Genomic DNA, 18,081 nt, shown 5'->3' with positions numbered 1-18,081 from the left:
TGAGAACAGAGATTTGATATTCCCTTTAGGGATGAGTGTCCACGATCTCTTGCTCTCTGCGTAATGTCTGGCTGTTGAGCTCTGTCTTTGTCCCCATCTGCTGCAGAAGGAAGCACCTCTGATGATGGCTGAGCAAGGCACTGATCTCTGAGGATAGCAGGATGTCATTAGAAGTCATTTGATTGATATATTTTTCTTTGAAGAGTAGTATTTAGTTTTACCCTATGTCCCTGAGCTATTTAGTCTCAGATTCTTGGTCACCCAAGCAGTGTATGGATTTCATCTCTTAAAGAGGGCCTTCAGTCACACCAGATGTTAGCTGATGACTTCACAAACTTTGTGCCCCCATTGCCCTACCATGCCTTGCAGGTAGGCCCTACCATGTCTTGCAGGTAGGATGCTGTTATAGATCTAAAAGTTTATATAGTTTGATATTTAAATTTCTCTTTTGCTAATGTGCAGAGTACTGTCCTGTATCAAAGAGGCTAGCATGCGGGGATGAAGGCTCCAGGCAGATGCCAGCTCAACTTCTCCATGTTCAGAGAGCTGTGTAGGTGTTATCTTCAGCAACGGGGCCTCGCCATCAGTTTGTGACAAGTGACCAGCCTATTGTCTTGGTGACTGCCTGGATGGTTTTGGGTCTCACAGGATATTCCTTTGGTTTAACTGGCCAGAATTAAGGTCTGAAAAAGAATTACTTTTTCCATCTATGCTTGGTGATTTGTTCTAGAACTATGCTTTGCAGAATCTCCATTGACTGTGATTTGAAAATAATCTTTTTTACCATGTTCCTACAGAGAATGAAATACCCTAGGTGCTCCTGATCTTACATTCCACTTTGTCAGAGCCCGCATATACTCAGAAGCTCTTGGCTGCTCAGCTGACACCTCACACAGTCTCTGCCCGTTCCCTCCTGCTCTAAGAATCTGTCTTTGTGCGCACTACCCTTTCAGTCCCTGGCTCTCAGAGACAGTTTCCGTCTTCCATTAGCGGGTGACTTCAGCGGTCTCTTCAAAGATGATTTGACCCTGATACAAGCAACTTAATTACAAAAGGATCCCTCTTGTGCTCTTGAGCTTGGATTTTGAGAGCTACCAACCATTCTTCTACTGAACTCCACTGACTTTTTAATACTGTGAACTTAACGAAAAGAGATTTAAAAAATCAGCTAAATCTTTCAAGAGTTGTAATTGGATAAAATAAGCTGGTTTTTAAAAATCAAGGTAACTAAATCATTGTAGCTAGCTAAACTTGGCCTATATGTGGGTTCCACGCATAAACGACGAGACCCACTGTTGCCTGGTAGAGGGTAGAGGGTTTCTTGTCATGTACACACCAACTCTGCCAGTGCACCCTGGGATAAAGGTCTGCTGAGCGCCCATAAAGATGAGTCTCTGCAGCCCTCCTGCCACAGTTTTAAGTCCAGTCCCTTCGGGCATACAGCTTAGAACAGGAAATAGGCTGTGATTCAATCTGCTCCAGACGCGGGACAGCAAATGAAGCCAATCTTCTGCTGAGCCAGGGCCTCGCTCTCCTTCAGTTGTCACTGATGTGAGTTTCGTCACCACCAGCCAGCTCCTGCCTGTTCCTGATGATTTGGAACCTCATTTATTGGCCTCTGAGAATCTCGCTTTTGTCTGGGGAGCCCAGGTTCAAGTCAGAACTGAAGGCGACATATGCAGCGTTGGTTTACCCAGTCAAAACTGAAGGTCACACACACAGCAATGGTTTACCCAGTCAGAAGGAGGGTAACTTGCGCAGGGCTGTTGACCGCCCATCCTTCCTAGACGTTCCCTCGAAGGAAAGCACACTTAAGCAAGCATTTTCTAATTGCTTTAGGGAAAGGCAAATATGAACGGCAAACTTTGTATGAAGAAAACTGAGTGGAAGGGAAGAGAAGGAGGCTTTGCACACGGCAGGGGAAAGGAAGGCGATGGCAGGAAATGAGCAGGGCTCCCTGCAAAACAAACAAACCTGAAGTTCTGCATGAAGTGCCGGAACTTGTCCACCCTCCTCGCCAGGGGCACGATAACATTGATCAGCGTGTTGGCCATGTTGAGCTTCTCCTTCTTCACTTTCATGATGGGGCCGAAGGGCCGAAACAGGACAAGGCGCTGAAATTCATGGTTGTGGTCCCCTTTGAAGGTGAGCTCATACAAAGTGCCTTTATCCCTCTCTGTTCGGTATATCCCTGCCAAGCAAAATGATCAAAGACGGTCTCAGAAAGTGAGCTCTGGCTCTTCGGTATTGTTCTATAACCAAGATCTACCACAGATGTCTTCAAAATTAATACTGGATTTCCACATTCCGTGATTAGAAAACCAGAACTATAATTAATATTTATAAAAACATTTCTGTCTCAAAATCAGTTATGAATCCCTCATAAAGTCACAGGGAATGTTTGTAATATTAGATACAAAACTATTTATATATTTAGAATCATTGAAGAAAGACAATTAGGAATGCAGAATAAGTCCAATATAATGTAGATTAAGATGTGTTCGTTACTGCTATTATATACATTCTATGCTAGATTAGATGACAGATTATATGAACAAAAGTTTATTTAATTTAAAACTGTATATTAAAATACCTCTTTGAAATCATATCTATTTCTGATGAACAACTATAGCGATTTGTGGGGCATTTTGGAAGAAAATAGGCTATAAACATGTGCCCCTCCCACCCTAAACCCCCAGAAGCATCAAGACGATGCTCAAAGTATCCAGAGTGATGGCAGGCACACATCATGTTTAGTCTCCCCCCTTCCTGCCTCTAAGCAGTGTGAATGAAAACTCAAGACCGAACGCCTATGTTAACATTTGGGCCCCAGGGGAGTACTGGGGAAGACATGTCATTTTCTCATCCCTCATTTACCTCACAGAAGAAACAACACCCTGGTGGCTTAATCCGGAGGCTGGTGCAGGCGGATCACAAGCTGTAGGCTTGCCTGGGCCACAGAGTGAGTTCAAGGCAACCTTCATTACTTAGTGGATCACTGATGTGGCTCAGTGATAGAGTGCTCGCTCAGCACGTACCAGGCCCTGGGCTCAACCTGCAGCACCACCACCACAAAAGCTGGCGTGTTTACCAGTAGGTTCCCACAGGGCTGGGTGCATAGTAAAGTGTACATGTATGCTGCCCTCATCTTTACCCTCCCTTCTCCTGTCAGTGCTGGTGGAACGTGGCATGTTAGGAAGAGAAACAGGAAGTTCATTCTGCCTTCCATCCGCATTGAGTCCGAAGTCACCGAGTGCCATCTGTCAGGTAAGACACAGCCTGACCACCTCACTCATCTCTCAGGGGACGCTTCCACCTGAGAGAACAGCCACAGAGGAAGACCAATCAACTCCCTAGGTTCACCTTCTTCCCTAGGATTACCGGCAGGGTGGGTGTTTTTCTTAAAGTTAGACAAAAGTTGGTAACACTCAACAAATTCAGAGAGAAGCTTTTATTTTTGATTTATGCCATATTCCCCAATCCCTGTCTTGTTCTTCAGCCCCATGTTAGTTGAAAATGTCCCTCCTCGTCTCTGCTTAGCTACAGCAAAGGATCTGAGGGAAATCCTGGCTGACGGTGAGTTACTGCTCTTGAGGGCAGCTCTTCTTCCACACTCTCCTGCTTTGTTTCCTTTGTGGGAAACACTCATCTCCTCTACACACTGCCAAGTTCTGATCTTTGTATTTTGACTTTCAGGAACCTTTTCATCCTAGAGCTCTGGTCTTGTAGCCTCTTTGATTTCACCCAAAGTTTAGATCTCCCTGACGTGCAGAGAAGAGTCATGTACAGTGAGTTTTCGGTGTGGCCTCATTTCCCGCAGTCATTCAATGGGCACAGTGCACCAGCAGTGAGCAAGGGTGGCTGAAGGAACTGGTTCTCTTCTGAAGCCCTTGCTGCTTCCTGGGGTATCACAATGGGACATCCTCCTCTGCTACCCCCAGTGTCAGGGATGCCAGGAGAATGGCTGAGCTCCTGTTCGGAAAGAACTCAGCATCCTTCTGCAACCAGTCAAAGAAGAGAGGAAGTTTATTTCTTTGGGGGCTCTAAGGACTCCTTTTGAAAACATCAAATAGTACCTCAAAGTCTGTTGATTCTTTTGGGCACTTAGTGAGGAGACAGGCTTCTAACGATGTCTACAGCAGTTGCTCAGTCTACAACCTCTTCATCCAGTCCAAATGAGGCCCCGTTGAGTCACACAGAAGTCCAGTGGTCACAGAGCTATATCCACACACCCAAAATGTCCTTGAGATTGGTGGCTGAGCCTTGACAAATGCTTTAGTTACTTGGTGTCAGCAGTATAGATTCCCCACCCAGCCATAGACTTGTGTTCAGGTTAACTTGCAGATACAAACACACAGGCGAGTAGGGGTCCTGGAATCTAGACTACTGCTTTCAAGAGGAACTGAGTTTGATCACCAGAACCCATACAAAAAAGACAGGGTGGTCGCCCAGGCTTAGATCTCCATCTATCTCATCACCATCACTTACGTCTTACAAACCTGATTTTAGATCCCTTAACTACATCTGTTTAAAACATGACTTATTTAAAATCTTCCCCCAAACTGTGCTTCACCACACTGGGTTCACACTTGCCACCCAGCCACTGTCGCCAAGCACACACCCTTGCACAACCACATGCAAAAGCACTGTCCTCTACCCTGTCAGTTCAGAGGACCACACTAATGGAGCATTGTGCTCTGTGGAATCTTCAGTAATCAAAGCACAAAGGATCAGAGAGAAAGGGGGTGTTTTTAGCATGACATATAACCAACAGAGGAAAAAGAGTCACACAAACACCTTTCTTATACAGGCTGGGCATTCCTAATTGGAAATCTCAAAATGTGAAACTTAAGTCTAAACAATGCTCCTAAGTTTTGCATTTTAAATCATTTTAGATTTAATATTTTCTGATCCAGATGGTAAAATGTCTGTAAATATTCCAAGATCTAAAATCCTTTATAATCTGAAACATGTCTGGTGTCAATCATTCCAGACAAAAGATGTACTACTTGTCGGCTGTCATAACATAGTCCTTTTATTATTATGCAAACTAAGTATAAAAACAAGACCTTTGTGGCTCCAGCTTGGATCCTGATTAGACACACCTCTGGGGCCTGCAGTCCATTCCTTACTTTGGCTTTGGTGTTTCAGCTCTCTGTGCAAACATACTAACACATTTCTTTTTCTTATTCAGGATCCAGCTCTGTAACCAACAGCTAAGGGGGTGTAGCCTGTGAAGGAAGGAAACAGCTCCATAGATGCTGTCTGTGTGCTCCCTCCCCTCCTTCTGCCCCTTTTCCCCAATTTGGGAATGAAACCCATGACTCACTGATGCAGAGTAAGTAGGATTCTACCATCCAGTCACACTCCCAGACCTGCTGCAAAGCCTGCTCCTTTCTAGGCCAAGGACCACCTGGCTAACTGGTTCTTTCCCATCTCTATGTGCTTTGGTCACCGTGGTGATCAAGATGACAAAAGATAAGGGATGTACCACTTTCTGCTGCTACTCCACATGAGTGCACTTAAGATGACCAAGGTTGAGTGGCTGGCTGAGTCCATGCAGAACTCAAACCTCTCACCAGAAAACACCTTCTTTATTCAAGAATCCCACTCACTCTCTCTGGATTCATCCCCACCTTTCCAGCGTTCCTACTTGGAACCCAGGTTTCTTACCTAGAACCCAGGATTCTTACCTAGAACCAGACCTCTAACCTAGATAGATGGCTGTAATCAATGTCCTGGTCTCCAGGTCTCAATTCACACCGCATGCATCCTTTGGTCCTTAAGCTGCTTACAGTACTGTTTTGTTCTTGCCTCTCCAGGTTCCCAGGCTTCAAGACCCTCCATATTCTGGTACCAATCTGTTGTCATAACTGAATATTTTGTCATTGCCGCAGGTGCAGTCTGGGCTGCAGGCAAGCTGATTTAGATTGAAGGCATGTAGCCACTTGTCTCCATGGAGAATCTGGAAGGAACCCTTGTGCATTCTCAGTGGGAATTAAAATGGTGCAGCTGCTGTGGAAAAAACCTTGGAAATCTCTCAAAGAGTTAACTATATGTGCACAGCCATATGGTTTAGAACAGCTAAGAGAGACAATCCAAATCTGCATTGAGAGATGGCTAAACAAAATGCGGCATATGCACACAATGGAGAAGGGAATGTAATTTGACTCGTCCGACAAGAGTAGATTTGAGACACAGGAAGTCATACTGTGTGATGTCACTTCTACAAGGCACCCAGACAGTCAAAATAAGAAGCAGAGAGTAGAATGAAGGTGACCAGAAGTCAGGTGGGGGAGAAATGAGGAGTTACTGGTTCACATACACGCTTGTGGGATTTCTTTGTTTTTTGCACTGCTAGGAATTGAACTCAGGGCCTTGCATATCCCAGGAAAGCAATCTAACACGGAGCTACAGCCATAACTCCAAAGTTTTTTATTTGGGAAGGTAAAATTATCCTGGAGAGGGATGGTAGTGATGACTGTTAAATTATGTGAATATTTTTAACATTACTGAACTAACTAAATAAAAGTTGCTCTTGATCATTAATGGCATGTGAGTTTTCCACCACACTGCTCTCCTCTGAGAAGATCTTGCACTGTCTCGCAGGCACACAAGTTCTAATTGTTTCTCCCTCCTGGCCTTTCTAACCTCACCTGCCTCCCTGGGGGAATTTTTCTGCCACATTCTCAATCTAAAGTGATCCCTCATCCTCCAGACATTTTTTTTCCTCACAATCCTTAAACGTTCCTTTACTAAACCACTTTCTTGGTACCCAGTAATGAAAGAGGATGTGGAAATCGTCTGGTGCAGACATATAAGCACAAGGAGACCCCGAGAAGCCGTCGCTTATCTCAAGGACCCATTTGTTACTGGTTCCCTGCCTCATAGTCCTGAACCCTGGAGTCACTTCGCACACAGTGACAACTGGAGCAGAGGAATCCGGAGCATGGGGAGCTGCTGCCTGGAGGTCAGAATAGGGAGTGCCGAGAGGAGAGAGGCCTGCTGCCCTTGGCGTCCCTGCTCGCAGAAGATCCTTGCCCTCAGCTTTCTCTTCAGGTCACATGTAATTCTGACAGTTACTAAAGAAGTTGCACCCCAGCCTTTGAAACACCGAGGCAGTGAATGTTGAAAAGCATGGGTTTTGTGGGGGAAACGATTTTCCAATAAATAAAGGAGACGATAATCATCCTTCAGTATCTACAAAGATGTTCTAGGATCCCATAGGGTACCAACCTATGAGGCGGCGTCTCAAATCCCTTATAATAAATAGCACAAAATTTACATATAACCTGTATGCTTTAAATAATTTTGGTTGCTCATAATCCCTCCGCACACAAAGAGCAGCCTTTATGTAAATACTTGTTTCCCCTATTGTTTAGGGACTAATGACATGACAAGGTCTGCACATGCCCAGTACAGCTGCGATCATTTTTGAGTAGTTTCAACCCCAGGTTGGTTCAACGCAAAGGTGCTGAGTCTGTGGGTACAGAGGGCTGACGTCAGGGGAGGAAGATCAGTAACAGGCAGGAGAAAACAGGTCTGGTGAACTGTCAACAGAGCGCTGCACTTTAGAAACTACATATTACCAAATGCCTTGGTGTAAACTGCCTCTAAAGACTGTCCACCTGCTTCTCGTCGACTCTGGAGGAAGAAAATCAGCCGGGTGCAAAGAAGGATTTCCTCAAAAGCGATGCTATCCCCCGTTTGCTATCTGCTACTGCGGTGATCTAGGCAATCCCCTTAGATGGCATGTCATTGCTAGACCTCATAAAGGTCACCTTTGTAAATTTCCCACAGAGCATTTGGTGGTGTCACAGATTGAATTAGGCAAACCTGATACCTAGTTCTTTCTCTGCCCAGACTTTCTGGGAACCTCACTTAGCTAAAATTATTTCCTGCTTCCTCAGAAACGCTAGCAACTGTCTGTCTTCTACCACAATAAACCTGCTTGGATTAGATAATAAAGGTGCATTTAAGATTCCAGTATTTTCGAAGTAAGGCATCAAGTTTTCCTTCTGACTGCCAGGCTGGGTGAAAGCGAGACTTGCCGACATGGCCCCACCATTGTAATAGATGCTGTTAACCAAGAACAATGTCAAGATTCAGAGGGTGGCCTTCTAAAGGATCTGAGTTCAGTTCACAGTTTCCACAACAGATAGCTCCCAGCCATCTGTAGCAGTAGCTCCGGAGGCTCACATACCCTCTTCTGGCCTACAGACACAAACACACACACACACACACACACACACACACGAGAGAGAGAGAGAGAGAGAGAGAGAGAGAGAGAGAGAGAGAGAGAGAGAGAGCATAAAAACTTTTCTGACACAAGAATGACGATTCTGTGTGTATATACCAGAGAAAGCACAGGGGAAACAACACAGATCAAATCTGTGACAGGCACATCACTGAACCAGCCTGAGCAGTCAGACTGTAGACAGAAATGCATCCCCACCTGATGGAAGTTAGACTGAGTGGGCGTTTCCTGAGACTCCAATCAGAGGGAACACCGAAGAAAATAGCAGCATACAGGAAGACACTGAGAACAGCAAAACAAACACAAGCCAGCATCCTCAGGGTAGGCAGGCTTGAGAGAGCTGAGCAAGGATGGAGCGCAGAAGCACATAGGTGTGGGAGAGACGTGGGAAAGGAGGTTGGGACTCAGGAAAGCCATGCCACACATACCCACTTGCTCATCCCCGCAGGCATTGCCTCATCCTGGGCCACAGAGAAACCTGTTTACTGTTTTAACAGGTCTTAGGACAATGACCTGACACAGGCGGATGACAGGAAATGAGATCAGGAATCATCAGGAAGGAACTACCCAAGAACAACAGGAACTGGTAAAGGTTCTACCCACATTGGTGGCCACAGATAAGATACGGGAAGGAAGAGGCTGGAAAGAACTTGGCTGGTGACTGGGGCACTGGGGGACAGCGGGGGGTGGACATGTATCATAACTGCAGCTCCAGTGAACACAGTTACGCACTGGACATACTGACTTTAGCATCTGAGTAAGTAGGCTGAAGCCACTAGGGAGACTTTTCCAGAGCCATTGGTTTGAATTTTTCCCACCATATAAATGAAAGCTTTGAGTATAGGTGAGATAATCTGGAAAGAGTCAGACAATGAAGGAAGTGCTTACTGTGTTCAGAGTCCTGTTCCTAACATCCATGATATGGGAGCAACCTCAGCATCCTTTGGTCTTAAAGAGGAAGATATGATGCCATTTGTGACGATGTGGAAGGAGTCAAAATTTTGCTGAGGAAAAACAACCAGATACCAAAAGACAAATATTGAATTCTCACTTACGGTTGGAATCTAAAACAAGAAACTGAAAAGGAAGCAGAGAGAATAGTGATTGCCGTGGTCTGGAAGGGGAGGAAGGGATGAGAAAAGGAAGATGGAGGCTTAAACGTACCCAGACTCAGTCCAGAGAAGTTTAGTTTGTATGGAGATCATAAGTAACAATACTGTGCATTCCATATTAGTTCAAATAGGTTTTATATTTAATTCTTATCATGCACACACACCAATGAGATACTTGGATGTCAATCATCTTTGTTAAACCTATAATGTATACAAAGATCAAAGTATGACAGTATATGCCATAAATATACACAATTATTGTTAGTCACTTAAAACAGCTACACGGAAGGATAGACAGACAGATAGGCAGACCGAGAACCAGGAAGCAGATGTGGGGTATGCTCACCTTCAGACACAGTCTACGTGGATTTGCACAGAAGGACTGAGAAGACAGTGACCAAAGGACTCAGGGTTAGAAGACAACAATGTCAGAGAACCAGTGTCAGGTACAAAATACTGTTTCAAGGTCTGGTAAAAGGAGCACCAAGACAGTCCAGGGAATGGGGCAGATATCTCGCTAGTGACTGCACCGGTAGTGGCTTCAGTCAGGCTGGGGTCCATCTGAAAGCCGATGGGCATTAACATAGCGGCAGAGAGATGAGTGCTTTCCTTCCATTTTCCAGTCAAGCTTATTCTCCCCTGAGAACCTTTGCCCTCTTTCTTTGGTGTCTGAGGTCTTCCCCAGGGGCTAACTTGGCTAGATTCTTTCTATAATATAGGCCTCAAGTCAGTGGCTGCTTCTCCAGCTGGGCCTCTATTTCATCCTCCGCATCCTCCAGGTCCCCGCCCCAGCCACTGCACCATTGGTCAAGCCCCTTTAGTGACAGTAATCTGTACGCTGCCCTCTCCGCTCCTGCTCATCACTGCTCCCCGACTAGGCCAGCACTTTCAAAAGTGGAGCTGTTTCTAACACGTGGGTCAGAGTAGATGGGGGGATGTCCTTGACCAGAAAGGGATACACACATTTGGACAGAAGGTAGAGAGACTTACAAAAAAGACAGATGGAGAAACAGTTTCTTACGCTGAAGGAAAGAAACAACGAGTAGACAACGAGAACACATGGATGGAATGAGGACCTGAAAGCTGGACAGAACCACAGCCCTGAAAAGGACTCGGTAAAGCCATGGAATTTACAGACCCCCCCGAACAGGGCAGAAATGGGGTTCAGCATTTGGAGCAACAAAGTAAGGATTTAAAGGTGGAAGACTGGGTTTAAGAGGGGAGCTGCTAGGGGTTGGGATGGTGATAGTGTAGATTGGAGAGAAAACGAAGGAAACATGCAGGGAAGACACTCTAAACTATCACACTGGCATGCCTGGGCTGGGGACCGGAAGACTGCGGTGATGCCAGGGTGGGACTTCAGGGGTTCTTCCTTTCTCCCTCCCTCCCTCTTCCCTCCCTCCCTTCTTCCCTTCATCTCTTCTTCCTTCCTCTCTTTCTCCCTCCCTTCTTCCATTCTCCCTCCCTCCTTCCTCTCTTTCTTCCTCCCTCCTTCCTTCCCTCCCTTTTTTCATTTCTCCTCCTCCTTCTTTTTCCTCTTCTAATGTGTGATGAATGCATGTGACATTCAGGTAAGGTACCCATGAAGAGGCCAGAGCAGGATGCCAGTGTGTGTTACTCTCAGTCTTGTTTCCTGGAGACCATGTCTCTTAGTGTATCAGAAACTCACAGTTTTGCACAGTCTGGCTATCTAGCAAGCTCCTGAGATGTGCCTGTCTCTGCCCCCAAACGTTGGGTTCCAGGCATATGAAGCCATGTCCAGCTTTCACGTGGGTATTGGGCATTCAGACTCTAGTCTTTTTGCTCCCAATGCATAAGCTCTTCCCCATCGAGCCATCTTCCCAGCGCCTTTGGGGCTTGTTTTCCAGTAGCAGAAGGGCAGCTGGCAGGGAAAGCACTAAGACAGTGCCTTACTGTTTAGGATCGAGCTCCATAAGGCAGAGACAGAGGGCCCAGAGTCATACACTACTGAGCACGTGGTTGGGGGAACACAGTCTGGGCTGCAGAAGGAGCATCGAAGTCTAAGAAGGGCCTTCTTAAAGAACAAGAAAGACTCAAAATGTCCATGCCGTAAGAACCAACAGTAAGAAAGTGAACAAAGACAGAAATCCTAACAGAAGAATGGAGGAAGAATCAATTTGAAGATGTTAAGATTGTTGAGATTTTTAATTTTAACCTACTCCAGAAGACACAAGGGCTGATAAAGTAGTCACTCTGGGAAATGGACATTTCTATCTTAGCATTTAAGTTTTCCAGACCAAGATAACAGAGCAAGCTGCTCAAAGCCTTAAGGACACTATTTTTGGTCTCTAATTCTTCTTCTTTGGGAGTTTCAGTTTCTGAGGAAGAAATGGAATTTCTCTGACTTTAAGAAATTAGTGACTAGAAGTTATGGATGTGCGCCTAGGCAAACCGAAGTTGAAGAAGTCAGGAGGTGAGGGGCAAGGCGAAGCAAGTGGAAAGCTCTTTGGAGATTCCAGACCAAACAATTGTGGTGGGGAAGCCAGAGCTGCCGTTAGCAAGGTTTGCTTCCAAACAGTTGCCAAGACTTTCTCTCTAACAGAGCACAACCATCTCCTCAGAATGCTATGGAAAAGCAGGAGACTTAAGACAGAACAGGAAGAAGCTGTAGTGTGGTCCACTGAGGCAGTTTCCCCGTTAGTCTCTCCATCCTTACCAGCAGGTGTTCGTGCAGGACTCATTGGTCTGGCTCAGGGTCTCTGGTTTCTGCTACACCACTGACAAACAGCTTCCACTGGGGTTCCTCTTGGTTACCCTGCTGTTGTTCCGTGTCATGGAGAGCCTGCTGTTTAGGATCTGTAGATTCATCCCCATCACATGCTCCAAGAGTTCATAGATTCGGCGGTTTGGGGTGGGAAGACTCACAGCCCTGGTTTTGGGCCTGGGTTGGTCAGCTTGCTGGCTCTCCTTCATCATCACTGCCTAGATGAGCTCTGCAGCCCTGCCTTGACTAGCTCCCGAATGCAGCCCACTGCCTTGACTAGCACCTCAATGCAGCCCACTGCCTTGACTAGCTCCTCAATGCAGCCCACTGCCTTGACTAGCTCCCGAATGCAGCCCACTGCCTTGACTAGCTCCTCAATGCAGCCCACTGCCTTGACTAGCTCCCGAATGCAGCCCACTGCCTTGACTAGCTCCCGAATGCAGCCCACTGCCTTGACTAGCTCCCGAATGCAGCCCACTGCCTTGACTAGCTCCCGAATGCAGCCCACTGCCTTGACTAGCTCCCGAATGCAGCCCACTGCCTTGACTAGCTCCCGAATGCAGCCCACTGCCTTGACTAGCTCCCGAATGCAGCCCACTGCCTTGACTAGCTCCTCAACGCAGCCCACTGCCTTGACTAGCTCCTCAACGCAGCCCACTGCCTTGACTAGCTCCTCAATGCAGCCCACATCAAGGAGCCCGGCCAGTTCTCCTGATCTTGGGCCCTGAGATCTGGGCTCCAGGTCCTCTCAGTCATACTACCAGGGTCAGCTCTACTGATACAGGCCCCCCTCTCCCGTTTGCTCCAGAGGGCATATTAAGCAGGGTGCAGGGTCAGCGTTCCTGCTCTCAAGCCCTCAGGACTGGGTCAGCTCTAGTGTGCTGCCCAGGTGGGGTGCAGATCCCTCTCCCCTGTGTGTAGGGCAGGGCTAGTTCTCTCAGTCAGCATGGGGCAGAGGGGAGGGGCCACCTTTCCCTCAGTCAAGCTACCTCATGGCAGACAAGGGGGTGGGGCCAGCTATGTTACTCTCACCTGCTTCCCTGACAACAGGATCAGGTCTAGTGTGCTGCCCAGAGGGAAAGTGCTGTAGCCAGTGAGGGTCAGAGCCAGCTCTCCCACTCAGTGACCCCAGGGCTAACTATCTCACCTGCCACAGGTGGTATTGGGTGGGGTGGGGCATCTTGTTTTTCCTGTTATTGCAGTTAAGATTTTTCTGTTATTTTAAAGAGTTTTGTAATATGTATTTGTCTGTGTGATATTTGAGTCAATGTAAAATTGCAACAATATTACAGAAATATATTTAAAGAGTTTGTGAAATCCATTTTTAATTCATAATGTTAACTGAAAATGTTGAATCATTGGTTCCAATGTCTTTTATCTTACCACTTTAGTCATTCATACTCGTTAGCAAAATCTCATATTCCATGATGCCCGAATGTTTGCTCACAATCACTAATATAATTAGGATAGATCACTTCCCTCTGCCAGATACACTGTATATTCCAGCCCTTCCAGACAAATTCTGAGATTGGTCAATATTCATGCCAAAGCGTCTCAGCTCAGTCCTGGCTTTCATACTTTGTACCTTAACCAACAGCCCAGGATTTCTGCTTCCTGGTTTTAAGAATTGGATCCCTTTGAACCCTCAAAGCATCAACATCAACAGCTTTGTACTTCAAGGAACATCACAAGTGACATTGCTTATATTTGACTGAGCGATTTAATTAGCAAGTGGTAGGAATTCATCTAGTTTCACAAATAAGTTATAAGATTGACTCCGTTATTAACATAGGAGAGAATGTATGTGTATACAGATAGGGTGCAACACACACACACACACACACACACACACACACACACACACACATGCACACACACACACGCACATACACACACTGGCTCTGGTTGGGGCTTCTGAAACCTCAAAGCCCACTCCCAGTGATGCACTTCCTCCTACAAGACCACACCTACTTCAAAGGAAACATCTTCTAATCCTTCCCAATCCTTCCCAAACAGTTATACTGCCTGAGGACCAAGCATTCAACCAGATGAGCCTATGTGGGTCATTCTAACCATCACGGAGTGTGACACCATCTTTTGGGACCCACCATCTTAATTTCAAACTGATAACATTCGAGTCTTTGGGGCTAGAAAATAACAAAGAATAACTCGTCATTGTCATACACAACAGCAATGGTCCAACGCAGAGGATTTATGAGCAAGTACAAGGAGATCATGTCTTTATTGGTTTCTGTGTATCACAAATAAGCAGAGAAAACAATGCCCACACCAACTTAGAAAATCACTGGGCAAAGCTTACTTGTAGAACCAGTTGCCCCTACTCTGCCACAAATATCTACTTCCTAACTTAGAGAAGTTACAAGATGTGGCTCATGCACTGGTGCATTTAAATGCACTCAGGAGAATGTATCATGTTTTGCAAATACTCTAAGCTCACCAGGCCGCTAGGTGAAGGTAAGATGGCGATGTGCGGAACTGCTTTCTGAACCCGCTAACTCCTTCCCACAACCCCTTCGCTAGGTCACTGCAGTGGGAGCTGAGCACTCTGAACGAACACCACAGCCCTGGGAGAAAGGATTCTGGAAGTTCACCTACACAGGGAAACGTCTGAACTGAAGTGAGAAAGTTGAGTTGTACAGCACAAAAGCTTGACATGGGGTAACCAGAAGATACGAGAGTACAGAAGAAGCACATGGAACATTCAGGAGACCATGGAAGTCCGGTAAGTCGAGGAGTGGAACGAGGTGTGTTCCTAGACAAAAAGATACAGAATTGAGAGATCTGAAAGGTCCCCATCACAGAAGTCTTGTGTGGATCATGGAGGAGGCCTCATCATTTGCCACCATAGGACTTGTTGACTTTATTTGATATTGCTTTAGGTGTTTTATTTATTTTGATAACTACTATAACTGAAATGTACCCTACAGTATTGTAAATTTTATGTTGCTAAAAGTACTGTGGTGGTTTGAATAACAATGGCCTCCCTGGGCTCATAAGTTTAAATGCTTACTTAGCAAAGGCAGTGATTGGAAAAGATTATGAGGTGTAACCTTGTTGGAGGAAGTGTGTCACTGGGGTGAGCTATGAGGTGTCAGATGCTCAAGCCAGGCCCAGTGTCACCCGCTCTTCCTGCTGCCTGTGGATCCGGATGTAGAACTCTCAGCCCCCTCTCCAGCGCCCTATCTGTCTGTGTGCTGCCATTCTTTCCACCATGATGATGGTGGACTAAACCTCTGAAACTGTAGGCCAGCCCCAATTAAACACTTTCTTTTGTAAGACCTGGCATGGCTATGGTGTCTCTTCACAGCCATAGAACAGTGACTAAGACAAGCGTATTCTAACCAGCATGAAGGCCTTCAGGAGCTTCCATGGAGGTTAATGTTCTATCAGAAGTCTGAGTCCTGAGCCACACTTTCCTTCAGGTCCTTAGAGACTCACATATGCTCACATTCTCATCCCCTCCCTCCAACTCGTTCTCCTACACACACACACACACACACACACACACACACACACACACACAGAGAGAGAGAGAGAGAGAGAGAGAGAGAGAGAGAGAGAGAGATTCAATGGGAAAACACAAAACATGAGAATAAAGTAAAAATCGTGTTTTCTTGGAGTAACAGCATAGTCGGAAACAATTTAAAATACTAAGTACTGGCAAATAGAAGGTTTTTCATCCCAAAGGGGTTATTCTTAGTCCACTCAGGATGCCAAGCTATGTTTTAGTCAACTAGTCTGTGTGGTGGCAGGTCAGAAAGTGACCAATCCAGGGACCGTTCTGACAGAGTCTGCTGACACGGAGCAAAGAGACCCCTAAGTTTTAAATTTCACTCCATCATTGATTTGTTCTATGACTTTGGCAAAATCTAGCTGAAAAGCCTCGGTTTTCCCATCCCTACAGCACAGGAATAATAAACAACAGCAGCTTTCAGTACTCACGACACGGCAACAAGCCAGCAGAGTATTGCACTTCGGGCTACGACAGTCGTTAGCTCTACAAAATCTCTACAGCCATTTTGCTAGCATGACATGACTACATAGCACACTGAAGGATCAAAACAATATCATAAGATGTCAATACAACATGGCTTCAGTTTTCAGATGCTAATTTAATGAGAGGATTTTTCTCCTCATGCTTAAGCGAACCCATAGGGTTAGAAAGCATTTAACCTATTTAGGCAGTCCATATATTTCCTAGATTTTTTCCTCAAATGAGTCATGGCCTCCAGATCCTTTGACACTGTGCTCATCCCAAAAGATTTCTGCCTTCTCTCTTCCCTGAGATGTGACTGTGCTTGGGGCAAGGAGGAGAGGGAAGTGATGGAGTGTGCACTTCCTTTCAGGACAGTTTCCTCTCGGATCTTGGAATGCTAAGGAACAGGTTCCAGTAGCCCGAGGATACCTTAAAGCATACGGCATAAGACACGGACACGCTATATACAGACACCCCTGACCGTTGTGACTCCACAGTCCAGGTGTCAGATCTGGGAGTAAACAATGGTCTGGATGATTTTATCCCTAGATGTAAAGTTCCCCTCCCAGCTTTCTAGACAGACTGGGGCAGGGGCATGCCACCTTCACCTGTCTTTTCTGAATTCCTTACCCCACAGAATGGTGATATTAAGCCATTAAATTCTGGTACAGTCTGCAGTGTAGCCATTATCACTGGTGTATGAGTGCTTGGTAATTGTTGGTGGGTAGAAATTTTGCTTTTATTATATTCTCTGACAAACTTACAATAGGCAAGCATGCTGTGCTGAGAACTACCATGTTAAATTACACCTGAAAATGGAAGTTCTAATGTCCTACCAGCATCATAAGACTCCATTGACTCTGCACTGTTTTATTGATAGACTTTTTTTTTGACAGAGAGAGAGAGAGAGAGAGAGAGAGAGAGAGAGAGAGAGAGAAAGTTTTGCAGCAATATTAGAGTCTGTCCTAGAACTAGCTCTTGTAGACCAGGCTGGCCTTGAATTCACAGAGATCCACCTGCCTCTGCCTCCCAAGCGCTGGGATTAAAGGCATGTGCCAACACCGCCCTGCTTTTATTGATAGACTCTTGTGACGTACTATACAGAACAGGAGACTACCCACTCTCTACATGGAGCTGGAGAGTGCAAGTACTTTGGTAGGACCTTCACTTTCTCCAGAGTAAAAAGTTCTAAATCCACAAACACAGCAAGAAATATTTGGCCGAGACACCAAAATCCCATGCAGTTGTGCATGGGCACAGTTAATTCAGCCTAGAAAAGTTTTCAAGTAAGTAGATAATGGTCTTGTACCTTGGTTACACTGTCAGTAGCAAAGACATCCCCTTAGTCACATTCTCATTGATAACTATAGTTATTTTAATCCATTTGTTTATGAATGAAATTATGCTATGATGTTGACGTGATGTTAGCACTTCAGTTCTCAGGTGTGATGTGATAAAATAGTTCTGAGTGTAGCATGCTTACATGCTGTAAGTTTATCAGAAAATATAGCTTGTCAATAAAAATGTACATTTATTCTGTAGCCAGTTAATCCAGAAAACAAATTCTAATATATCGGTAATTATCACTGATATATAATATATAATATATTATATATCATATATATAATATATATAATATATATTAATATATAATAGATATATATTATATAATATATAATAATTATTATATAATATATATCTATTATATATATATAATAGATATATATTATATATTATATATATTAATAATAGATATATATTATATAATATATAATATATATCTAGTTGATTATATATCAACTAGAAAGAAAAGGCTTAGGGAGACAGCTGAGTCTATTAAGTGTTTTACATGTAAGCAGGAGGAACAGAATTAAATCTCCAGAACCCATATGAAAAAGCTGGTCATGGAAGAACTTGTAATCTCAACACTGGTAAAATAGAGCTGAGAGTCCTTGGGGCTCATCAGCCGGCTTAGACTTACTTGGCAAGT

The 18,081-nt window shown here is 45.1% G+C and overlaps 1 protein-coding gene across 11 annotated transcripts in view; it reads right to left on the bottom strand.

Moving 5' to 3' along the window:
• The window catches only part of Csgalnact1 (chondroitin sulfate N-acetylgalactosaminyltransferase 1), a 316,687-nt gene that overhangs the window by 40,470 nt on the left and 258,136 nt on the right, over positions 1-18,081 (bottom strand). For all 11 annotated transcript variants that reach the window (XM_087901164.1, XM_087901160.1, XM_087901163.1 and 8 more), the window contains one exon: positions 1,975-2,191. In XM_087901164.1, coding sequence (XP_087757290.1) covers positions 1,975-2,191 — 217 coding nt within the window. The remainder of the gene's footprint in view (positions 1-1,974; positions 2,192-18,081) is intronic.

Source organism: Myodes glareolus, chromosome 23 (assembly GCF_982192425.1).
Source record: "Myodes glareolus chromosome 23, mMyoGla1.1, whole genome shotgun sequence".
Classification (NCBI taxonomy): Eukaryota; Metazoa; Chordata; class Mammalia; order Rodentia; family Cricetidae; genus Myodes; species Myodes glareolus.
This window is presented reverse-complemented; position numbering and strand designations above follow the sequence as displayed.